The sequence below is a fragment of the Marmota flaviventris genome, chromosome 5 (genome assembly GCF_047511675.1).
Source record: "Marmota flaviventris isolate mMarFla1 chromosome 5, mMarFla1.hap1, whole genome shotgun sequence".
NCBI classification, from domain to species: domain Eukaryota; kingdom Metazoa; phylum Chordata; class Mammalia; order Rodentia; family Sciuridae; genus Marmota; species Marmota flaviventris.
Genome location: NC_092502.1, coordinates 106,517,596 through 106,542,925, shown reverse-complemented (window position 1 = coordinate 106,542,925; position 25,330 = coordinate 106,517,596). Strand labels below are relative to the sequence as shown.

The 25,330-nt window shown below is 32.4% G+C and overlaps 1 protein-coding gene across 2 annotated transcripts in view; it reads right to left on the bottom strand.

The window, feature by feature from the left end:
* The window catches only part of Fcho2 (FCH and mu domain containing endocytic adaptor 2), a 128,934-nt gene that overhangs the window by 12,252 nt on the left and 91,352 nt on the right, over positions 1-25,330 (bottom strand). Inside the window, exons 12-21 of one of the 2 annotated variants that reach the window (XM_071612499.1) lie at positions 22,803-22,860; positions 22,351-22,526; positions 20,969-20,980; positions 20,433-20,457; positions 18,967-19,009; positions 17,538-17,629; positions 11,141-11,244; positions 6,504-6,633; positions 3,655-3,714; positions 1,430-1,541 (exon numbers count right to left, since the gene is read on the bottom strand). In XM_071612499.1, the coding sequence (XP_071468600.1) occupies positions 1,430-1,541; positions 3,655-3,714; positions 6,504-6,633; positions 11,141-11,244; positions 17,538-17,629; positions 18,967-19,009; positions 20,433-20,457; positions 20,969-20,980; positions 22,351-22,526; positions 22,803-22,860 (812 nt within the window). The remainder of the gene's footprint in view (positions 1-1,429; positions 1,542-3,654; positions 3,715-6,503; positions 6,634-11,140; positions 11,245-17,537; positions 17,630-18,966; positions 19,010-20,432; positions 20,458-20,968; positions 20,981-22,350; positions 22,527-22,802; positions 22,861-25,330) is intronic. The other variant, XM_027927714.1, reaches the window with a different exon arrangement.

Genomic DNA, 25,330 nt, shown 5'->3' with positions numbered 1-25,330 from the left:
TCTCCTGCAAACAGGCTTACTTCCACGTGCACCACTAAAACTGCTCCTGCGAAAGCCACCAATGACCTTTACACTGCTAATAGCCAAATTATGACCTGCTGACAGCATCACATATAGCTGCGTATCTTTCTTCAAGAAATGATTATTCATTTAGTATCTTCATCACTGTAATGGTTCTCTCCTCTTTTCTCTTGCTGCCTGCTGTCTAAATTCCTTTGCTAGATCATTCTTGTCTTAACTGTTTTCAATCCTGTAGGAGATCAGGACTTAGTTCTCCAATCACTTTTCTATCCACTCCTTTAAGGTGCCTGGCTAAGTATTATAACAAGCACTTCAAATTTAGCATTCTACTACCTCAGCAAACCTTGAAAACTATTTTCAAAATACATTCAGAGTCTCATGTCTACTCACCACCTTGTTTCTAACATCCTTGCTCAAGCCACCATCATTTCTCACCTGGACTTCTGTAGTTAGCCTCCTAACTCATTCTCCCTCAATCTATTCTGGTTCCCTCCAGTTTATTCTCTATAGAGCAGCTAGAATACTCCTTCAAAATGTTACTAGCAATTTCATCATTCTTCCATTCAAAACCTTCTTGGCTTCTCATCTCATTCAAAATGAATTCCAAATTCTCTATGATGGGCCTACAAGGCCCAACCTGATTTGGTACTTCGCTGGTTGCATCTTCAACTACTCTCCCCCTTGTTTACTTCTACTTAGTGACATGGTTCTCCTTGCTATTTCCTGAGTATACCAAGCATGCTTTTACCCAGACCCTTTCACTTGCTGTTTCCCTCTTCCTAGAATGATATTCCTCCAGATATCTGCATGGCTTACTTCTATTTTTCAAATATCTGCTTAAATTAATCTCAGAAAGGTTTCCCCTGGTCAATGGATCTAAAATAGTACCCTTTCACTGCTATTCTCCACCCTCTTACCCAGGTTTATTTTTCTTCACAGCATATATCAATACCTAAACATATAGTTTTTCCTTGATAAATGATGCAAGCTCAGCAGAGAACATTGTTTTGTTTACTAAAGTATCCTTAGCATTTATCATAGTCATACACAAGTGCTTAATTATGACTTTCTTAAAAGTAAGATGCTAAGCCAATTCTGCAAAAGTCTCATATGAAACATGCATTCTAGGTCTCTCTAGGAAATGCCATTCTTTCACCAAAGATACACCATCAGCCATACTAGTCAAACAGTAAATAAAATACGGTGAAGCCATCATTTATTACTGACTATAATGATTTTTTTAAATTTGAAAGGTAATACTGAAATTAGAAGGCAAAATGTAAATAAATCAACAAAGACCCTAACCTACAAAAACTCCAAGAAAAACACTTAAAATTCAGCATAAACCCCATCCTGACCCCAAATACACACACAGACAAACACATGCAGGAGTATTTAAAAAATTAACCTGGTGGGATCTGCTCCTTTAAAATACGCATTTACAGACTCTGTAAGGGCAATTGCCACAGGTAAAGTGTCCTGATTTCCAAGGCTGACAGGGCTGGGACCCCGTGACACACCTAGAATACATAGAAAAACATTTGTTAAATCTTTCAGGAAGACATATATTAAAAACCAAGACAGTCAGATTCACAATGTTAGGTTGTCACAAGTGACCCTATAATTGGTTTTAATGATGCCCCAAAGAGAAATCGAGTGGTTAAAAATATAGCATAAACAAACTGTAATGTAATACAAAGAAAAGAAGAAAGGAAATAAAGTTCCACTGTATGTATATATCATATTTTGCTATCTATTTATCTGTCAGTGGACAGCTGGATTGTTTCCATCTTTTGGCCACTGTAATAAGTGCTGCTACGAACATGAGAATAAAAAACTCTCTTTAGGATTCTGCTTTCAATTCTTTTGGGCATTTATTCAGAAGTGGAATTGCTGTATCATAAGGTAATTCTACGTTTAATTTTTGAGAAATAGCCGTACGTTTTCCACAGCAGCTGTACCATTTTATATTCTTAATAGTGCTCAAGAGGTCTCAATTTTCTCTATATCCTCGCTAACAAGATAGACAGCAAGCTCTCTACCACTGAGCTATACCTCCAGTCCCATAACCTTTTCTTTTTTAATTAAGGAAAATTACACAGTTGACCCTCCATATGAAGATTCTACATTTGTGGATTCAACCATGGACTGAAAATATTTGGAAAAAAAATTGTCTAATGAACACTTATTTTTTTCCTTATAATTATTCCCTAAATAATACAGTATAACAACTATCTACATAGGATTTATACTGTATAATGTATTATAAGTAATCTAAACATGATTTAAAGTATACAGGAGTGTATGTGCAAACATTATTGCATTTTATACAAGGGACTTGAACATCCATGGATTTTGTTATCTTAGGAAGTCCTAAAAACTAATTCCCTGTGGATACTAAGGGCTCCCTGTTTTAAATATGGAATTGATATTTCTCCTTGAGTAACTCACACAAATGGATATTTACACATAGTCAAGGGTAACATTAATAATGTCTGCTACTACTTTGACTATGAAAATCTAAAGAAACCTACAAAGGTTGGGGATGTAGCATAGTGGTAGAGTGCATATCTAGCATACAAGAGGACCTAGGAAAAAAAGAGGGATAGAAAAAGGGAGGAAGAAGGAAAGACAGGAAGAGGAGAGACAGAGGGAAAGAGAAATCTTCAAAGTTAGTTATTCTTTCAATCCTCTAATTTGGGCAAATAATATGAAAATTCTTAAAATGGCTTCCCTGTAAACTGTCATGCTTGTTACTGAAATACTACCAAGTAAAGTTTTGGAAAGTAAGAAAAATACTCAAAAATCTACTTAACATTTGGCGGATCCACGTTTTATCTTCTAATTTTGTTAACCTTTCAAATCCATATTGCATAAGCATACTTTCAAAAAAATTAATTTACATATGAAATATTTATTAAAGTCCCTAGAAAAATCTCTAAATTTATACTATATTAATCTAAATAAATAATTTTTAAGAAATGAAATATTCTTTGTATCCTTAATAAGAACATTTTTATTTCCAATTCTGGCTTAAGTCTGTAATATTTAGACAATTGCATGCTTTGAAAATCCAGAGAGCTTATAAATTTGAGGTAAAGGGCACATGGTATCTTCCTGTAACAATGGGTGCTTATGTGTAATTCCTTTCAACTTAGGAGTAAAAATCAGAGGCTCACTCCCAATTATCTCCTACTTATGTTTTCCCAACTTCAACTATCCATGTTTTTCTTATAACAGCCTTTGCTCTAGTAGTTTAAGTATTATAATTTTTTAAGCTGATACATTCTTTGTGCTTCTTTTCTAATCATTTTTCCCCTAATTCTGACAGCTTTAGAATTCAGATTTAATGATGCTTCTTTTTTATTTTTGATACTTCTGAATGCTGAGGCAAGGAGAGAGAAATGAAAGAAAATGCAAAAATAGTTATCTTTGATAACTGCAGATTGATATCAATGGATCTTGTACAGTAACTAGACACAATTAGCACAAATTTGAGATAGTTAATCTTAGTATTATTCTCAATTTCTGAGATACCATACACTGCTGGAAAAGGAAAAATTAGGTAACAAAGTATTTTAGATACACTTTAGAATCATTAGTCAACACATATATTTGCTTCTGATACAATACCTGGTGATGTCTCACAGTGCTTTTCAATTTCAGAGAGTGTCCCAATCAAATTATCATCTTCTATCATATTTAAATAAAACAAAATATTGCAGGAAAACATTTTCAAGAAACAAGAAGAATCAAAACTTAAAATCTAAACAGAGAGCTGAAAAAGCATCATGACAAAGAAGACTTCATAGATTTAGATTTAAAGACCTCTGTTGTACAAAGGTGGTATATCCACCTGCCTTGCCTGAATCAACACTATCACCAACTTGGGGTTCTCCTGTTGCCAACACTAGCTGAAATCATAAATATGACTTACTCAATAAAAAATTAACCTGAAATATCCATCAGAAATAGAAAATCTTCTAAATAATCTAGATAATGTGAAAGAATTAAAGCTTATTTTGGCTACCCAGACTACCTGCCTGATTTTTTTCTTTTTTCCTCCACGTACAGATTTTATATGTAAACTTTTTTGTTTTAATTAAAATTTTACTTGTGCATTTTAACTGTAAAGAAAAAAGAATTTTGGATCTGGGGTTGTGCCTCAGTGGGTTCAATTCTCAGGATCACATATAAATAAATAAAATAAAGATCCATTGACAACTAAAAAAATATTTTAAAAAATAATAATGAATTTCATTGTGGTATATTCAAACATGCTTATAACATATTTATCATTTCTACTCCACTATTACCCTGCTCTCTTTCATTCCCTTCCTTTTCTCTAGTAGTCTTCCTGTTACTTTCATGTTGTCTTTTTTCCTCACTAGATTCCACACAGTGGGAAAACAGGCAATAGTTGTATTTCGGAGGTTAGCTTATTTTACTTCAACATGATGCTCTCCGGTTCCATCCATTTTCCTGCAAATAACATGATTTCATTCTTCTTTATGGGTGAATAATACTCCTTTGTGTATATGCATCACATTTTCTTTATCCATTTATTTACTGATGGGCACCTAGGCTGATTCCATAAGTTGGCTATTGTGAATTGTGCTGTGAAAAATATAGATATGTAGGCATGTCTATAGTTAACTTTGATTCCTTTGGATATATACTTGGGGTTGGTTTAGCTGGGTTTTTATAGCTTCCTAATTTCTAGTAGGGTGTGTTGTGTGTGTGTGTGTGGTTTTTAATAGAATCTGCAGGAAGCAAAATTAACGAGACCACATATACAAACAAAAATAAAAATGTTCATTATTATCTAATAAGCTTGTCTTTTTAGATAATAAAAAGACAAGCTTATTAGATATATTCAATTTACATGAATCTGAAAGATGGGAAAATGCTATATATGAAGGTATATAAGGTGGTCACATGTTTAGGCATTTAGAAATCAAAACATTTCATATTTCCTTCTAGCCTATATTACTTATGCTATATTTATAATGGCCACACAGATAAGATACATTACTCTTAAGTAAATTTTGACAAATTAAACTGAATACAATTAAATCAGCTTAATTAAAACTGTCATTCTCAAACTTTAGCATTATAAAAATCATTTGGAAGGGCTGTAAAAAGTTTGGTACCCTCACTTCTAGATTGTCTGATTTTTAAAAGTCTGCATTTCTACTAAGTACGGAGGTACAAATGCTGCAGGTCCAACAACTACACTTTGAGCGCTATTGAATTGGTGCTCATTTAGTGTACTTCAGGTGTTGCTCTTGAAACACAATTGATGTGGCTTTGCGCTTTGCTTATTACATTGAGAAAAGAATCTGTAGGAAGAACTAAGTAAAGATAATGACAGAAAAATTCTTGAGCAAAATATTCTAGAGCTAGTAAAACACTGGATTTGTTCAATGAGGTTTAGGCTTATAGTTCATATAATAGCTATTTTTAAATCTTTATGATTTAAATTCATATAAAAAATATAATTCATTGAAAGCCCAAAACCCTTTTCTTTCACTGAACCAATTGTTTTCAGAACACAATTATTATTTTTGGGGGGGGAGTACTGGGGCTCGAACCCAGTGGCACTTAACCACTGAGCTATATCCCCAGCCCTTTTTATTTTTTATTCTAAGACAGGGCCTTGCTAAATTGCTAAGGTTGGCTTTGATCTTATGATCCTCTTGCCTCAGCCTCCTGAGCCCCTGGGATTACAATTATGTGCCACCACGCCTAGCAGAACCCAATTGTTTTTAAAACACAAACTTTCTTAAGAATGCATCTACCTATCTGGGGCACAGTGGTGCACACCAGCTACTTGGGAAGCTGAAGCAGAAGGATCACAAGTTCCAGGCCAGCTTGAGCAACATAGTTAGACCCTGTCTTAGAATAATAAATAAAGGGGTCTATGGATGTAGCTTACTGTTAAGTGTCCCTGGGTTCAATCACCAGTACCAAAACAAAAAATAAAAGAATGCAATTATTAGTTCATGGTTGAAAGCATACCATTATATTTTGCCTTCAACTATTTATATTGACCAGCACTTTATACATCTGATTTTTTCTTAAAATTACTTGGGAGTAAATCCAGGGGAGCTCTGACACTAAGCTACATATCCGGTCCTTTTTATTTTTATTTTGAGATAGGGTCTTGCTAAATTGCTGGAGTTGGTCTTGAACCTGCCATTCTCCTGCCTCCACCTCTGGAGTAGCTGGGATTACACGTACAGATTGACTCATCCTTAATAGTGCTAGCCACAGTTAAAATTCTCCTATACATAATAAAGACTGAAATACAAAAGGAAACATGAACAGTTTGACAATGTTAGGTATGTTTCCTAAAAAATATTTCTATTATTAAATTCTTCAGTAGCCCATTAAAAATATATATGTATGTTATACATGTATATATAAAATAGTGTTCATCCTTCATATGCTAAATTTCATAATCAACAATGACCACTTACCTACTGTTGGAGTATTGGCAGCACTCAATGAAGTAGATGATGAGATAGAGGAAGAACTTTCTGCCCGGGCTAAAGGAGCAGCAGGAGGTGGGCTGGTATTGGACGTTACAGGTGGACTGAATGGCCTGGGCTTAAAAACAAGAAGTTATTTATCAAAATGCTAAAACAATTCTTTCCTTGTCAGAGAAGATTTTTAAGTATCAGATAATTCTAATATACCAAGCCAAATTTATTGTTTCTTGTAATTCAAAATCAGAGATGCCATATGTCAAATCATTTTTAAGAATATACTGAAAGCTGAAGAGGCTGTTATTAAAATAATGCTATTAAAAATATCTTTGTGCATAAAATATCCTGTATGTCAAAAACTGTGCTTAATAAAGATTCTCAGAAGTCAGAATTACTAGTTTAAACAATATGAAGGCTCTTCATATATACTACCAAACTGCTTCCCAAAAGGGTTATTCACTTTACCCTACTATCCAATACATGTCAGATTATTTCTCCAGTACCCTTAGCAATGAATGGATGACTCACAGAAGAAAGAAAAATAATAATTAAAATGACTTTTTAGTTAATTTTTATTGTTTGTTTTTGGAGACAAGGTCTTACTAAGTTTCCCTAACTGGCCTTGAACTTATGATCCTCCTGCCTCTGCTTTCTTGAATTACAGGAATTACAGGTATACACCATCATGCTTGGCTTTCTAATTAATTTGGTAGGTAAAAACAGAATATGAATTTTCAGTTTTAAGAATAATGTGATGTGAACTTTGGTTTGTGTAAAGGGGAATCAGGGGAGGGGTGGGGATGGGAAGGATGGTAGAAAGAAACAGACATTTTTACCCTATATACATGTATGATTACACTAGTGGAATGACTCTGAACCATGTACAGCCAGAGGAATGAGAAGTTGTGCTCCTTTTGTGTACTGTATGTCAAAATACATTCTATTGTAAAATAAATTAATTTTAAAAAAAGAATAATGTGATGAGGTTTTGGTTTAGTATTACCTGAACTTTCACTAATCCTTTGCCTTACTTGTTACAAATATTTCCCTCCATTAACATTGCTTCCCCTTTATTTTTGATGTTTACAAATTTGTCCATATTTTACTTTGTAATTCCTTGTAATGCTTCCTCATTTAGAAAGTATTTCCCTCATGAGTTTGAGAAAAGCCTTAATTCTGTTGTCTTTGTACTTTTCTAGTTAAACATAAAAACAAACAAGAAAAATATATCTCCAACTTATTTGTCTTTTACTTGGGTGAATGGACTTTTTCTTTCCAAATTCCTAATTGCTCCAATAACACATTAGCAACATTTCCTAAGGTATTTCCTTTTTCAAAAAAATAGGTATATTCAGCTTAATTAAAAATAATTAAGGAGATCAGGTAGGGAGCAGTGGCACACACTTTTAATCCCAGCTACTTGGAGGCTGAGGACAATTGTGAGTTCAAAGCCAGCCTCAGCAATGGTGAAGCACTAAGCAACTCTCTACATAAAATATAAAATAGGCCCAGGGATGTGGCTCAGTGGTTAAGTGCCCCTGAGTTCAATCCCTGGTACCCCCTCCCCCACCAAAAAAAAAAAAAAAAAAGATCAGTAGAAAAAGGAAAAAATGGGGTAGGAGGAGTGGAGATAAGGGGGAAGTGCTGGGGAGTAATACTGGCCAAATTATATGGTTATATTTTATGTATGAATGAATACATAACAACAAATCATTATGTACAACTATAATGCACCAATAAAAAAGGTAGAAAGAAAAAAATAGATTTTAAAAAAATGCATTTTCTTGCTTATAAAGACAACAAATATTTATTTAGTGCCTACTACATGGCAGGCCCTGGATTAGGTACCAGGTACAAAGCTGTGAACAAGAAAGATACTTTCCTCACAGCCCTATCTATAAGTGTTCATACACTAAATCGGTCAACTCTTCATTATATTAATAAAAACATATGGATATGCTATAAACTATTAGGTTTCACTATACAAAAGTTTATAATTTGTAATCCTCTCCTGCCCATTTAACTATTTTTAAACTATTATTTTTTCCTAGAGTATAGCTTTCTGATGACTCCCGATTATGGACATCACATTGAAAACAACCAGTAAGATTATAAATATGCAGCTATATCTTTATACAGATAAAGATGATACAGGAAATGGGGCTGAACAGACACTGAATTCAATAGCTGGTCTGAAACTAAAAACCTTGGAAAAAGACTTCAGATCAGCTACAGCAGGGAATAGTTTTATGGCAACATGGCTTCATGATCAATGATGTGGCTGCATTTTTAAGAGCATTTTACAATTCTTAAGGAAAAGGCAAAAACAGCTCTTTTCTGAAGTGGTTTTCTCTTATTTTTAGAATGCTATTATGATGTAGTAGTCAATAGCATTTGAAATGTGGCTAGTCCAAACTGAAATGAGATATAAAGTATAAAATACAGAGTACACTTCAAAGATTTAACATACACACAAAAAAGTAAAAATTTTAATTATTTTTATTCTGAATACATATTAAAATGTAACGATATGCTAAATAAAACAAAACATCAAAATATCACTGTTCTTTTTTAATACAGCTACTAGAAAATTATACATGTTACTTTAAAACAGTATACATTAGTGTACATCAGAATCACTTGGAGCCCTTTTTAATGCACAATTTCTGGGCCCCTCTCAGAGATACTATTTCCACTAAGTTCCTGGATATGGCTATGCTACTAGTCTGATAACCTGCTTTGAGCATCATTCCTCTAGAACAATGAAGATGCTATCTGATGGACCACACAGCAATAAATATCAAGAGTCTTAAAAAATGTGCATACCATTTAGTTCATGAACTTCATTTTAAAAATTTGTTTACTAAGAAAATAGAGAATGTCTGCAAAGAAGCAAACATAAAGATATTAATTAAGACATTGGTATAAGGAAAACTTGGCAGCTTGTATCTAATATTTCATTTCATTTCTAGTAAGTCAATTCACTGGGATAGGAGTAAAAGAAAAATGTCATCATTTCAATACATGGTGTTCAAGCCTTTTCATTTATTCGATGAATATTTCCTAAATATTTCCTGTACCATGTGACAGGCATTTGCAAAAATCAAGGACATGAAATTGGCTAAGGTATAGTCCAGTAAGGGAAACACACACTAAGTCTACATAATGTGATATGTGTATTAATAGAAATATAAGCAAAGTATATAAGCAATAGAATGATTAAATATGATGGAATGATCAAAAACTAGGTGGTGATATTTAGCTGGGTCTTAAACTTAAACTTAAACTTGCTACTAAGAAAACTGAGATATGAAAAATTGTGCTCTATATATGTAATAAGAATTGTAATGCATTCTGCTGTCATATATAAATAAAAAATTTACATAAACATTAAATTTCCAAAAAACTGTATAAACAGAATATGAAGAATATCACTTATTATAAAACATTTATGAAAAGCTAATTTTAGGGTTCTAAAAAGTTTGCTATGTTCATATATGGAATTCTGCCAATATACTTATAATGCACTAATTAAAATAATAATGATTATGATGATGATGATAATAGTAATAAAAGGGATAACAATAGAGGAAGCAGATCAGGGGGAGGGAAGAGGGCAGTGAAAGAGAAAAATGGGGAAATGAGACTGACCAAATTATGTTATGTATATGTACAAACATGGCATAATGAATTCCACTATTATGTATAATTATAATGTATCAATAAAAAATTTTCAAGAACTTAAAAAAAAACTGAGGAGTGCTTTAAATAGAAGAAGCACAATAAGAAAACATGAATGTATAAAAGAGCATGATGTAACTTAGTGGTAGAGTGCGTGCTAGCATGCATAAAACCCTGGATTCAATCCCCAGCACGAATTTTTTTTAAAAAAGCATGATGTGTTTGGAGAACACTGGAAAGTTTCAAGTGGCTGGAACCTAGGCTAGAATAAGAGGAGAAAGTGAGACAGTTAGTCTGGTGATGCAGGTTGCTAACACAACTTTATGAAGAGTCTTGAACATTCAGCTAAAACATCCAACCACGTGCATTATGAGGTACCAATGGAGATGAATACCAAGGGAAAAAAATAAAGTTTGACTTTTAGAAAATTAATCCTGGCAATTAGTACAGAAGATGAGGCAAAATGAAATGGAGGCAAGAAGGCTGGTTTGGGATACCCTCACTATAAATATAGCCCACAAATTTTTCCCATTATCAAATGACTTTTCAAGACCATATTCCCCACCATACACTTTTAAGTCAATTAACTGATAGAGACACCAATTCTCTATGAATAAAATAAAGAAGGTGAACTAGATGCCCTCTAGGACCTGGAAGTATAATTCTAAGGTCTTAAGAACACACCACCATTACTTCCTTATATTTGACTTTAAACAGAACTATGTGAAAATTGCTTCTTTATTGTGAGACAACAGGTTCCAAATGGTGTTTTCATATTGTTGAGACTATTAAGGGAGAGTGAAGGAAGTATTGGTTGGGGGAATTTTTCTATATTTGTAGGAGCTGAGTAGAAAAGTATTTAAATGTACAGGGGCATACAGAAAAATATCATTTGCATCTTAAATCAAAACAGTTATATAATTAAAAAAAAACACCTGAGTACATACTATTTCATTAATCCCACTGAGTTTGCCTGAAGTAAGCTTTGGTCTGGAAGCAGGCCTTGGAGGTGGGACAATGGTGCCTACAGAAAGAGGAGTTGTGGGCCTGGCTGGTGAGGGGAAAAAGAGAATTTGAAGAAAATCATTAGTATGTAGCAATCTTTATATAAAGACACTCTATTATAAAGGAACTGTTAGGATTCAAAACTCATTTTCTATGTTTTTTCAAAATGTAATTATAGGCTTTGTTGAAACAGTGGGAATCTATCAAATATGCTTTTTTTTGAAGCTACCAACAATATTCCTGAGAAAACAATCATTTATTAACCTTTCAACAAAATTGACATGCATGTAAATGTCATTCCTTTTTCAATTATTTATTTATATGTATATAAATTAAATCTGATAAACTGATGAAAATAAACCCTTTAAGGCCAGACATCATTATTACCAATATATCTACTTTATAGATAGTAAATCAAAACCAAGCCTTTGTAGCTGTGCTTCAGAATAATAATGTGAACTCCAAATAAAACACTTACCTTAATTAAACTTATTAATTCACTTTTAAGTTGAACCACATGGTAACATTTTTAAGAATTAAAAGCATTAAAAATATTCTATTAATTTGCTGAAATTATTTGCCTAAATCACTTCAGTTAATTTTGAAGTTTATAGTATCATTTCTTAAATCTTACACAAATTTAATGTTCAGTTTTGTAATACCACTAGCAAATTTTACAATTTTTTAAAATCTGCATTCCTAATTTTAAAAACTCTTATCACAGTATAAATTACTGAATGAAATTGAAAAATGTACATCACCAAGTCACAAATGAATTAGCATAATCAAAGTAGAAATGAAGATGGAGAAAAATATGTTTAAATTATTTTTAAATAAATATGCTTAAATTATTTTTAAATAAAATAACGTTTAAACTTTCTTGGTTCAATCTAAAATATGTGTTATAATTCAGAGATTGAAAGATATAAAAGGGAGAAAAGAAATATATTCATCAAGTTCTAAAAATTTACAAATGTATAAAATTTAAAACATATAAATGGTCCTAAATGTATACATGGAGAAACAAAGAGTAAAGTTGAAGGCTCTTGATTAACAATGGAGGAATGCAGGAATGAATGGGAGGGGCATACAGGTTGTAAAAAGAAATTTAAAGAAAAAGATAAAGTTACAGAATTGTAAGTAAATGCATGGGAATAAGGAATCATATAGAAAGTGCATCACCATAAAGGGATAAAAGATATAAAATTCAGGTCGTTTGAGGAAAACAGTAGAAAGTTAAAAAAGAAATCAAGCCTAGATTCGGGGGCTGCTGCCTTCTTCCAGTTAGTACTAGTTCTTTCATGCTGTACTCATACTGTAAGATGTTCACTATAAGAAACGTGCAACAACCTGAGTACCATAGTACTTCCCTATGCTATGACGTATCTCCTTTAAAGATATGCTCATTATCCAGAATGGCAGCTATTATGAAGACAAACAATAAGTGTTGGCGAGGATGTGGGGAAAAAGGTACACTCATACATTGGTGGTGGGACTGCAAATTGGTGCAGCCAATATGCAAAGCAATATGGAGATTCCTGGGAAATCTGAGAATGGAACCACCATTTGACCCAGCTATCCCTCTCCTCAGTCTATACCCAAAGGACTTAAAAACAGCATATTTCAGGGACACAGCCACATGAATGTTTATAGCAGCACAATTCACAACGACTAAACTGTGAAGCCAACCTAGATACCCTTCAGTAGATGAATGGATAAAAAAATGTGGCATATATACACAATGGAATTTTACTCAGCAATAAAAGGGAACAAAATCATGGCATTTGCAGGTAAATGGATGGCATTGGAGAAGATAATGTTAAGTGAAGTTAGCCAATCCCAAAAAAACAAATGCCGAATGTTTTCTCTGATATAAGAATGCTGACTCATAGGGGTTAGGGAGAGGGAGCATGGGAGGAATAGATGAATTCTAGATAGGCAGAGGAGTGGGAGGGAAAAGGAAGGGGCAGGGGATTAGCAAGGTTGGTGGAATGTGATAGACATCATTATCCAAAGTACATGTATGAAGACATGAATTGGTGTCAACATACTTTATATACATACTTTATATGAAAAACTGTGCTGTATACATGTAATAAGGATTGCAATGCATTCTGCTGTCATTTTAAAAAAATCAATAAATATATATATGTATATTATATATATATATATATAATATATATATATGCTCATTATCAATGACACTAGCACTGACCCATATGCCTATGTTATTTCAAGCTTGTGAGACAGTTTAACACAATAGAGGCATTTATACCTGAAGCTTCACTACTACTGATCAGAAGGCCTGTCCAAAGGCTCAAACCAAGCCTCCTGGTAAAAGAGTAAAGTTTAGTTCCTCCAAACAATCAAAATCGAAGCTTTTTTTTCTTTCTTTCTTTTTTGGTCCCAGAGATTGAATCCAGGGGTACTTAACCACTGAGCCACATACTTGGCCCTTTTTAATATTTTATTTAGAGACAGGGTCTTGCAGAGTTGCTTAGAGCCTCACTAAGTTGCTGAGGCTGGCTTTTGAACTTGTGATCCTCCTGCCTCAGCTTCCTGAACTGCTGGGATTACAGAAGTGCACCACAAGGCTCAGCCAATTCTGGCTTTTTGAGGAAAGCTAACAATTAGGTAGCCTCAGAAGGAGATTAATAACAACTGCTTACATTTTTAGGTGTTCTAACTGTACTTTGTTTTTTACTAGTGGATCTTATGGCTATAAATATCTATTTGATGTATTTTTTCAAGGAATAGGAAGTTACTATCTATAAAGTAAAAAAGACAACAGCATTAAGAGCTAAACTATATCTGCTCTCACATAAGGGAATAGACAACACATGTTTGTCAGATCATTCTTTATCTGAACAAAGCAGTAACTAATTTAGAGTCTAGCAGCAATGTTAATGATGTAGGAAATGATGACATCACTGTTAGCTTCTACTGTCAGTATTTTTCAGGACATGTAATATTATGGCAGAGTTCACTCTGATTTTCAGAGATGCTTCTGTTGGAAGACATGCCATCCGAAGAATTGGGGAATCTGAAAGTACTTTCAGCTTTACAATGCACTCTCTGGAAGCGTTGTTACTTTAGGATAAAAGAGATAATTAGGGGGAAAATCTGGTGATGGACTTTTCTAGACCCAGAATCTGACCTGGTTTCAACTAAATTTTCAGTTATTACATACCTAGGTATATCAGTGGAAAAGAAAGTGAGTTCTTATTCTTTTCTTTATGGTTAGCAAAATAAAAGGAAATAACTAAAAACCAAAGCCACAAAAAAATTTTAGAACTAAAATATAAATCTATACAGCCAAACAGTTCTGTTATGTTATTTTAATTACTTAGAACTAGAAAACAATTAATAATACATGGAACAAAAGCATGAGCTCAAACTCTTGTGTGTATTTGTGAGTGGTGCTGCTAGGGATTGAATCCAAGCCATGGCAGGCAAGCATTCTACCACTGAGCTATATCCCCTGCCCTCAAACTTTACATTAAATGAGGAAAAAAGTATGAGCATAAGAAACCTAATACATATGAAAAATTATATAAAATGAAGGGCCTAAAACTACACTAAGTCAGAACTATTTGTTTTTCCAGTGAAGCAACATAACTATAACAGTAAGTATAAAGTCTAAAAAGATCTGACATAGTGGCAAAGCGATAGTGCTGTGTATGTGGGGTATTCAACAAAGTTCCTGACTTACCAGTGATAAAAACGGTCTCAGGAAGTACACTGGACTAAATGAGCACTAGTACTAATATTAAAGACCAGCTTAATATTTTTCAAGAGATAATTTTAAGGGTCTTTTGCAAAATACAAGAACTCCACTAATCCATGGGCAAAGAAGAAAATGGCTGACAGAGTATTTACCAAAGGGGAGGTAGGAGACATTTATGTTAAATTTAAAAAACACATACATGAACGATCATATATGCTCATGTATGAAATAAACTTGTATGCTTACTTATAGTCTACATGGTACAAGATGCAACACATCTTTTTAAAACTTATCAGTTATTAACTGATAGAATTAAGATTCTGAAAGACACAAAGGACAAAAAGGAATAATTTCACAACACAGAGCTTGCTAAAATATGCAAATGGTACTTGAATAGATGATGTTAAGATTCAGGGAGAAGTGCATTGCAAAAAATGCTGGATCAAAATTGAAGACATAATGCCTATTTCATACTTAGGGAAAGTTTTTAAAACAGAAAATCATATTAATATATTGATCAGCTTACTTCAAAATTAATCCTGTTCACAAGAAGTTTTTATAACAATTTCTATATAACAGGATAATTGCCTCTTTTGAACATCACTAACATTTTCTGAAGGACAATATAATCTATGACATTTTTCATATTATTATACGAAGGTATAAAACATCAGTATAAATTGAAAAATCAGCAAAAGGTGAGGGTTCTAACATATTCCAAACATCAGATGAAATGATTTTTTTTTTTCTATAAGATGAAAGTGGTGTGGGTGAAACATTTTTCAGACAGGTAATATGAGGGACAATTTTTTTTTTTAAATGGAAGACTGTACGCAGTAAAGAAAATAGCAAGAAACAATGAGCAGAATTATGAAGACATTATATAACTAAAGTCTCTGTGATACCAATTTGAAAATTTTTATTAAAGATTTTAATCACTCATAAAATGATATTAAAAAATTCAACACTACTGCTTATAACTCTTCATTCTAAATACAAAACATCATTCTGATATCTGTACCAAACACAAATGAGACCTCTATAACAATTTCAATTTTGTTATACAATTACTTTCCTCGGGCAGTGTATTGTAAGGTTAGTTTTGTAACACTAAACAGTAACACACATCCACTCAGAAAGCTTATAAGGTTACTTCAGAGTATGTTCAACTATCAGTGTGTTTTTTGTTTTTTTCCTGTTTTATAAGCATTAGGTACAGATTACCCTCCCTTCAAAATTTCAAACAGTGTCCAGGATTAAGCTTTTCTATAATCTACTTATAGTTGATTTTAAAAATATTTACTCCTTAAACAGTCTAATTAAAAATATTTTTAGTTGTAAATGGACACAATAACTTTATTTTGTTTATTTAGTTTTTTTATGTGGTGCTGGGGATTGAACCTAGTGCCTCATGATGCTAGGCAAGCGCTCTGCCACTGAGCCACAACCTCAGCCCTGAACAGTTTAATTTTAAATACTAATATTCATCAATAGTAAAATGTTTCAACATAGCTTATTTTTTTAAGCTGCCAGAGTGTGAAAAATTCAAAAAATTATTTTCAAATTAGTAAAATCCAGGTTGAATCCTGTCTCTATCATTTCTTACCTATACTATCTTGAAGAAGTTGCTGATTATCTCTATGTTTTTCCTTTTTTGGTGGTACTGGGGAATGAACCCAGGGGCACTCTACCACTGGAGCTATATCCCAGCCCTTTTTAAATTCTTACTTTGAAACAGGGTCTCACTAAGTTGCTAAGCCTGGTCTTGAACTGCAATCCTATCAACTCTACATTCTTACCAAAGCAACGACTAAAAAGCATTCATCAAATTTTTTCATATATTGCTTGCGTAGTGTTAAAGCCTTTCGGGAAAGCAGTTTGGCAATAAATATCAATGGGAATATCTTATGACCCATATATTTTATACAAGTTATCACAGGATATTATAAAATGTACACAAAATTTATTATTTCCACTGATGTACATAATACTAGAAAATCAGATGCAACTTGAATGCCCATCAAGAAAAGACATTATATTAATGCATATCTATGTATTTGAATTATCTATAAATAATAAGAATTATTATTTGGGCAATTATATAGAATGATAGCTAGAAATAAATATATCAATTTTAAACACCGTTGATATTTGATGAATTTTTATTCTTTTTTGTTTTTTTTAAACACAATGCCTTCATTTTTATGTGGTGCTGAGAATCAAACTCAGGTCCCGCCCATGCTAGGCGAGCGCTCTACCCCTGAGCCACAATCCCAGTCCTGAATTTTTATTCTTTAAGTCTTAGTAGCTTTACACTAAGTTAACCAAACTAGTATGAAATTATATCTATCTGGCAATATGATCAGAGGAAAAATTGTAAAAGGTTTTGGATCACTAAATACAAGACACAAGTGGTAAATAAATCAATTAGAAAAAAAAGAGGCTACTGTATTCCTCTGGTGAAAGAAAGAAAAAACAAGAGCAGGGGAGAGAGTAAAGAGAAGAGTAGGGAAGAGAAGGGGAGGGAAGCAGGAGCAGGTGCAGGAACCAGAGCAGGAGCAGAAGCAAGAGCAAGAGCAAGAGCAAGAGCAAGAAAAAGCATATATATTTACCTGATGATGATGAAGTTAGTGAAGCTGAAGATGATGAATCAAGAGATGGTCCAAATAGGGGGTCCCAAGCAAGTAAATCACTGGTTCCTTTTCTACCATACCATTAAAAAAAAAGATTTTAACACAATAATATATTATTAGTATAAAAATTAGTCACATTTGTTTCGTAGAATTCTAACAGCTTACTCGAAATGATTGAAAAGTTGGATATTTTGCCAATGGTTTATATGACTTAATAAACTGAATAAAACAAGTACTTAAACAGAACCTACAATAAATTGGCAGGAGAAAATAGGGAAGATTAATCTCCCTTAATCATGCCTTATTAGACTCCCTTAACCCTTGGGAATGAGAATAATGGTTTCAGCTTTGCAAATGAAGAAAAGCAGCATACAGATTCTAAATGAATTGTCCAAACACACAGAGTTACCTGATTCTAAAACAGTCTCACCTCTACTGAAACACACCTAGCACCCAGTCTTAAACAGAAAATTTAAGTGATTTACAGATATATTATCTTAATTGAGACACTTCCCCATTTTGAAGTTCACAAAATACAGTCTATAAAGTAACAGTCAAAACTGTAGGAAGACCTGGGTATGTGGTGGTGCACACCTGTAATCCCAGCAACTCAGAGGCTAAGGCAGGAAGGAGGATCACAAGTTCAAGGCCAGCCTCAGCAACTTAGTGAAGCCCTAAGCAGCTTAGTGAGACCCTGTCTCAAAAAAATAAAAAGGGTTGGGAAAGTGACTCAGTGGTTAAGCACCCCTGGGTTCAATCCCCAGCATCAAACAAAAACAAAAATAAAAACAGAACTGAAAGAAGAAATAAGAACATTTTCATGAGAATAACTAGTTGAAATACAGACATATATAAGCTTAGGATATCATCATTTATTTAGAAGTAGTGAGGACACCAAGGCCAATTGCAGTTAAACACATTTAAAGAAAAATCATCCTAAAATTTCAATATGGTATTTCACAGTTTAGAAAAGAGAATGCTTAAGAACACTTTACTAGAATTAAAATTCTAGAAGTAAGCTACAGAAAAGTATAGAAAAAAAGAACAAGAGGAGGATACTTAAAATTTAAATGTGATGGAAAGGAAGGAAATAAGCAGAGCAAAGGATTTTGAGGGCAGTAAAAATACTCATGATGGGGAATATGTGCCACAATGTGTTTTTAAAACCCACAGAATGTACACCACAAACAGTAAACTCTAATGTTAACTATAGACTTGGGGTGATTTAGGTGTGTCAAAATTTAGGTGTATGAACTGTAACAAATATACCACTCTGGTGAGGGATTTTGATAGGGAAGTTAAGGATATGTATATAAGAAACCTCTACACCTTTTTCTCAATTTTGCTCTGAAAAAACCTTTTTAAAAAATAAAGTCTGCTCAAAAAAATAAATAAATACAGAACTTACTCATTGGGTGGAACAGATGGCTTTGATTTTGTTAATTCCTCATCTAATTAAAAAACAAAATGGTATAAAAAAATTCATAATCTGAGAAATAAAACACTTTAATGAAAACAAAAACTCTTCACATATCCCAGTGCTATGAACAATTTAAATTTTGGAAGTGTTAAGAGACAATTATGAAGAAAAAGTAAGTTAAATTGAATTTCTGCTCAATCTTTATTTTTTCCAACATCTTCAGTAAGAAATTATTTAAGTCAACTACAACATTTATTAAAATAAAATTACTGGTTACAGATGATAAAACAGGGCTGTAACTTTAAAATTACAAGAAATGTTTAAATACATATATGTATTAGTAATTATTATATTGACTAAAAGTAGTGACTAACTATTGAAGGAAGTCCTATTTCAAAAACTTAAAATTTTTATAGCACTCTGGAGCAACAGTCTGTTATCACCTTTTGCATTTGTGATGTGCCTCATTTCATAAGCAAGTAATAAACAGGAGAATCACATTAGTACCACAAAAGTCATGCTGGGAGCATAAGCAACTTCCCCTGCACATTAATAGTATGCATTACCAAGCACTAGTTGATGAATGCAAAGTAAATCAATATGGGTAGCTGCAACAAACTTCAGAGAAGTACTTCTCTGTACACAACACCCAATCATACTACATTCTTTCATTTGGTTCAGTTTGGCTCCTTATTCTGCCTTAAAATACTTATTGTACTCTTCTCCATCTTTCTACATTTTGCCCTCATCTCCATAACTCAAAATTTCTCCATTTATCTTCATTTTCCCCACAATCTCTATCATTAAGCTACTACAACATATCTTTTTCAATGAAAAAAATTAAATTAATTTTGGTACGTACTATGAATTTAATAAGTCTTTTTAACTGTGCTAAAATTTTAATTAGGATTGATGTTTTGGGTTTTTGTTAGTCATTCTGTTTACAAAATTACATAGCTTTAGAATTTGCTGTCTCAACTTGTATTTTTTCCATAACCCTTGTTATTTTTAATGCATGACTTTGCAAAAGGTGCCAACACCCTGAAGATTTTATTACTAATTTCCTATTTGCAAACCATATAACAAAACTGAAATTATCCATATGATTTAAAAATAGATAAAACTAAAGATTACTTATTTTATAAATGATTTTTGGCTCCTACAGAGTATGCAAATTAAACATTTTTAAGATTCTTAATCAGTAGTTACTCTTTGGTTTTGCTGATTTCAGAAAAATTTTGTAGACACATGTTAAAGTTTAAGGTGTCTCTTAGTGCCCCAAGAAATAATATAAGTTGTTTTATGTTTATAATAAGTGTGCTTCTAATCCATCATTAAAAACTGGTAATAGATGAAAAGACCATTTATTTATATAACTACATAAGGCAACAAGACTATCAAATTGCCTGATAAATTAAGGTATATAAAATAACCAATTCAGATGTCAAACTTACTAGACGAATTCCGATTCATCTGTACCTAAAACAGAAATGCAAAAACTAAGTACTACTAAACAAATAATTTAATTCTGTAATGAAATATCTGGTAGAACGCTAATACCAGGAATCTGGTTTTAACCTGTTTTTATTATATTTGCTTAATTATAAACTGTATTTACATAAAATATAGAAAAAATTCAACAGTTGTTTTACAGTTAAAAAAAATACAGGGGCTGAGGCTGGGGCTCAGTGGTAGTGCACTTGCCTCGCATGTGTGAGGCACTGGGTTTGATTCTCAGCACCACATATAAATAAATAAAATAAAGGTCTATCAACAACTAAAAAATGAAACTAAAAAATTTAAAAAAAACATGTAACTACAATCGCAAGAAAATGTTCTTAAAATATTAAAACATTAATGTCTATAGTAAGATACAATATATAACCTACTAATCTAAATAATTTAACACAAATATTTTAAAAATCAAGATTTAAACAATACAATGTTTTTTAAAAAGTCAATGAGCAAAAATACAAAATACTGCACTTACCGGACTGTGTCTCTAAGTACATGGAAAGAAAAAGAAAGACATTGTGTTCAGTATAGAATTTAAGTTACCCTACTTTCCTGCTCTAATAATTTTTCTATTCCCTTCTGAATCACACCTAAAATATACATACCTTAAAACACATACATTGTTAGAGGCAAGCAGAAAAGATTGCTTAAATAAGCAAACTGGACAACAAAATATACTCAAAGATACCTTTTTTTCAAATCCGATATTAACTGAAAATTTTTTTTATTCATTTTCTGAGTATGAAATTAATTTATGTTCATCTTAAAAAAAAAACAGAAAATTAATAGCACAAAAGATAAAATTCAAAACTCCCCTCTACCTCCCTACCCAGAGAGATACTTACTATTTTGATATATACAAGCATTCATCTAGGCTTTTATTTATTTACACAAATGTTTTTAAATTACACAATAAAAAATTTTAATAGTTCACACCACTTGTACATCACTCTTGATGTTACACAGTAATAATACAATAAAACACCACTTTAGAAATCTTCTTTGGATTGGGGATATAGCCCACTGGTAGAGTGCCTGCCTAGGAAGTACAACACCCTGGGTTTGATCCCTAGCACCCTGGGGGAGAGGGAGTTCTACAATTAAATTCCAAAGTACATGTTTGGGAGAAAAAAACATTTTTCCCAATATATAATATATATATATATATATATATATATATAGAGAGAGAGAGAGAGAGAGAGAGAGAGAGAGATTACCTAAAACATATAATTAGATAATATAAAATGGGAGAACTTTTATTCTTTATTATCAAGAAAAACAGATTTAATATCAATTATGATAATGCACAGACATTTTCCTGACAGTATAATATTTCTGAATTCAGACTATGACATTATCAATGAAAAGATTTATTTTAGTAATGTTTTGTCTTTCCCTCAGAAGCTAGTGTTATAGTGACAGACAGGAAAAAAAAAAAAAAAAAGTAAAGGGGCTGGGTAGAATGCTTGCCTACCATGTTCAAAGCCCTAGGTTCAAACCCTTGTAAAGGATATAATTTAATTTTGAAATTCATTTCCATTGAGTACTTTCACACAAAGTTCACAAAATTTGAAAAGAAAACTTTAAAATTAGCTAAGAAAAAGATTAATACTTCCAGTTCACAAAATTCTACCTGAGACATACACCATTATTTATAAAATATAAAAATGACTGACTGAATTTTCCACATTTTTACTTTCTTGTAAAATACTTTCTGATCTAATATGTTCATTGCTAAATTGATGTCTTAGCTTTTTATAATGCTTAAAATTAAGCAGTTCTAGGTAGATGAGGTCAAAAAAATAAATAAATAGACATATCTATGAAGAATACAGATTTGTTCATGTTCCTACTTACAGATATTGCTGGTGAGAGTGTTATATTCCCTATAGAAACTTTTAATTCATCCAAAGAAGCCATTGTGTGATGTGAGTTATTTGGATGCATAGGCTTGATTTCTATCCGGTACTTCTTTGGTTCTTCATCTTCAGAGTCAGAATCACTAGATGAGTAGAAATGGTTCTCTTTGGTATGTGAATATCAGTTAAAGAATTTAGTTTTTAAATTATCTTAATGCATAATCTTAATGCATAATGTTTTCCACACATTAAAAGGAGCAAAACTTAGGGTAAGATAGAATAACAAATACAATGATTAACTTTTGTTAATGAAAGCATGTCAAACAACAGAGTAAGATTTTTGCTATAATTAAAAATTTGAAGAGGCTTTAATTAACACATTATTTTGTTGTAACCATCTACTTATATGCCAACATGATCCCTAAGAATACCCATATAATAAAAGGATATCATTCTGATTTCCTTCTGGTTTAATACTATAACCTTCTTCATCTACATCAGGAATGTTCTATGGGGGGGAAAAAACTATTATAATAACAATTCCAATTTTCAAAAATATTAAAGATTAGCAAAACACCCTTAACTATTAGCGAGAAACTAAATCATTTACCAAATATCAACAGGTGAATAAAATTTTTAACACAGTGAGAAAATTAGATCTTTTTAGTTAATTAGCTTCAAATCATACTCCATGCTTCAGATGTCTGAAGAAAGAGGTGCAAAATGGAACAGGAAAAAAAACTCATAATTTCAGGTCAAAAAACCACCAGGATGAAGACCAATTCACAGTGCTCTAAATCTACAGTTTCTTTTCAGAACCAGGAAGGATAAGTGATTTTTTTAAAAAGCACTATGAAGCTAAATATTCTCAATGCTATAAGAAGCTGAATGTCAATATAAGATACAGTGTGTCTTTAATCAGCTTAAAGCCTGGGAGAACTAATCAATCTATCTAGAATAGTGCATCAATATCTGCTAACATCTCAGGAAGAGTTATCATGTGCCTCCAGAGAGAGGCAGCCTTGATAAAACAAAACAAGTGGAAAAAAAAAAAAAAACTTTAACATATATCTGATTAAGTGTTTAGATTCAAATATCAACTTATATAACAGAGAAGGAAAACATAATACACTGGGAACAAAATCATCAAAATCCACACTAAAGTAAACTACCAAACTACCCAGTCTCTTCAATAAATAAAAAGAAAGCTAAAGAAAGAGGGATGGAAGGGGAATCTACATATCAGGACTTTTTTTTTTTTATACATGTAAACAGATTCAACCAAAGGGTAATGAAACTGACACCAATAATAAATAATAAACACTGAAATGTTGCCTGAAAATACTGATTTATCATAAATTATTTTAAAGTGTGCTCATATTGTGATATCATTTTAGAGATATACATGAAGGGGGTTCTGATGAAATTATATTATCTGGAACTTGAGCATGAAAATGGATGGGCAATACTGGCTGTGGGAAATTGTTGAGGTTGACTGATGAGTACATGAGAGACCATATACCATTATGTGTATTTCATATTTCTTTAAAATTCTTCATATAAAAAGTTAAAAACAGTCTAATTGGCATTTATTAAAAGTTTGCAAGTTGCATATTACAATTAGATGGAAATTAGTTTTTGAAATGCTTTGAGCATTTTAAAGACTTCAAGAGGAGTCTTCTTTTGACACCATAAAATTCACTAAGAGGAAAGAAGAAAAGAACATAGTAAATGGGGAGACCTAACACAAAGTTAAGAAGGAAGAACAAATAAATCAGGTGTCACGGAAAACTTCTTTTTTAAAAAATTAAAGGCAACTAGACATATCTGAAAGCAGAAGATGAGACAATAAATATAGATATTGCAAAAAGGAGAGGATATAAAATGGGAACAAGGTCTACAAAGAGCAAAGAAAAGAAGAAAAAAAAAAAACCCAAGATAAAACAAGGAGGTTCTAAGGTGCAACCCTGTAATCCCAGCTACTCTGGGGGCTGAGGCACAAGGATTGCAAATTGGAGGCCAGCCTCATCAATTTAGCAAGAAACACCCTGTCTCAAAATTTAAAAAAAGGGGGGGGGGGGGCTAGCTATGTAGATCAGTGATAGATGGCTGGCCCCTGGGTTCAACCTCCAGTACTTTAAATCAAATAAACAATACACACACAACCAGAGAATACAAGTATTAAAGCAAACATAGGCAAAATTTAAAAAGTGTGAACTCTATTATTCTTGCATTTTTGTCAGAAATTATTTCTAGATGAAAAGCTAAAAAAGAAAAAAGAAAAACAGAAGACTGCCTCGAAATGCCAAGTACTACAGCAAAAATCCTTTTACTGATTAAATCTGCTATTCTTCCTCTAATCACTTTGAAAGCTCAGCAGGAGAGGTATGGAGGATTGCAAAGTCAGGCAAAGTACAAGATCAAGGAGAACTAGGAGTAGTACTGACATGTGAGAACTTCCAGCCCAAATAAACAGTCAACTGTAGCCACTAATGAGTTAATAATTGAAATCAAGACTAGATATAGAAAATCAAATGTAGGGCAAAAAGATTTCACGGATAAAAAATAACCAATGCATAGGTATGGCACTAGAAGTACAGCACTGTCTTTGAGCTCTACATATTGCCTGCTGATATGCAAATATTACTTTAGAACACTTAAAAACTAAAGAAACTTTGTCAAATGTGAATTCATTAAAAATCAGAGTGAAAAGGGTTTTTTTTTTCTTTAAATTATCCCTATAACAAGTATTCTAGAAACATATCAGGTACAGGAGTCCCCCAACTTATCCATGGTTTCATTTTATAAAATTTCAATCACTTGTGGTCAATTATGGTCTGAAAATACTCAATTGAAACGCCCAAAATCAAAAATTCACAAATTTTAAGTAACTTTAATTATAGCATATTTCTATAATTATTCTATTTTATTATTGTTGCTAATCTTACTGTACTTGATTTATTAAACTTTATCCTATA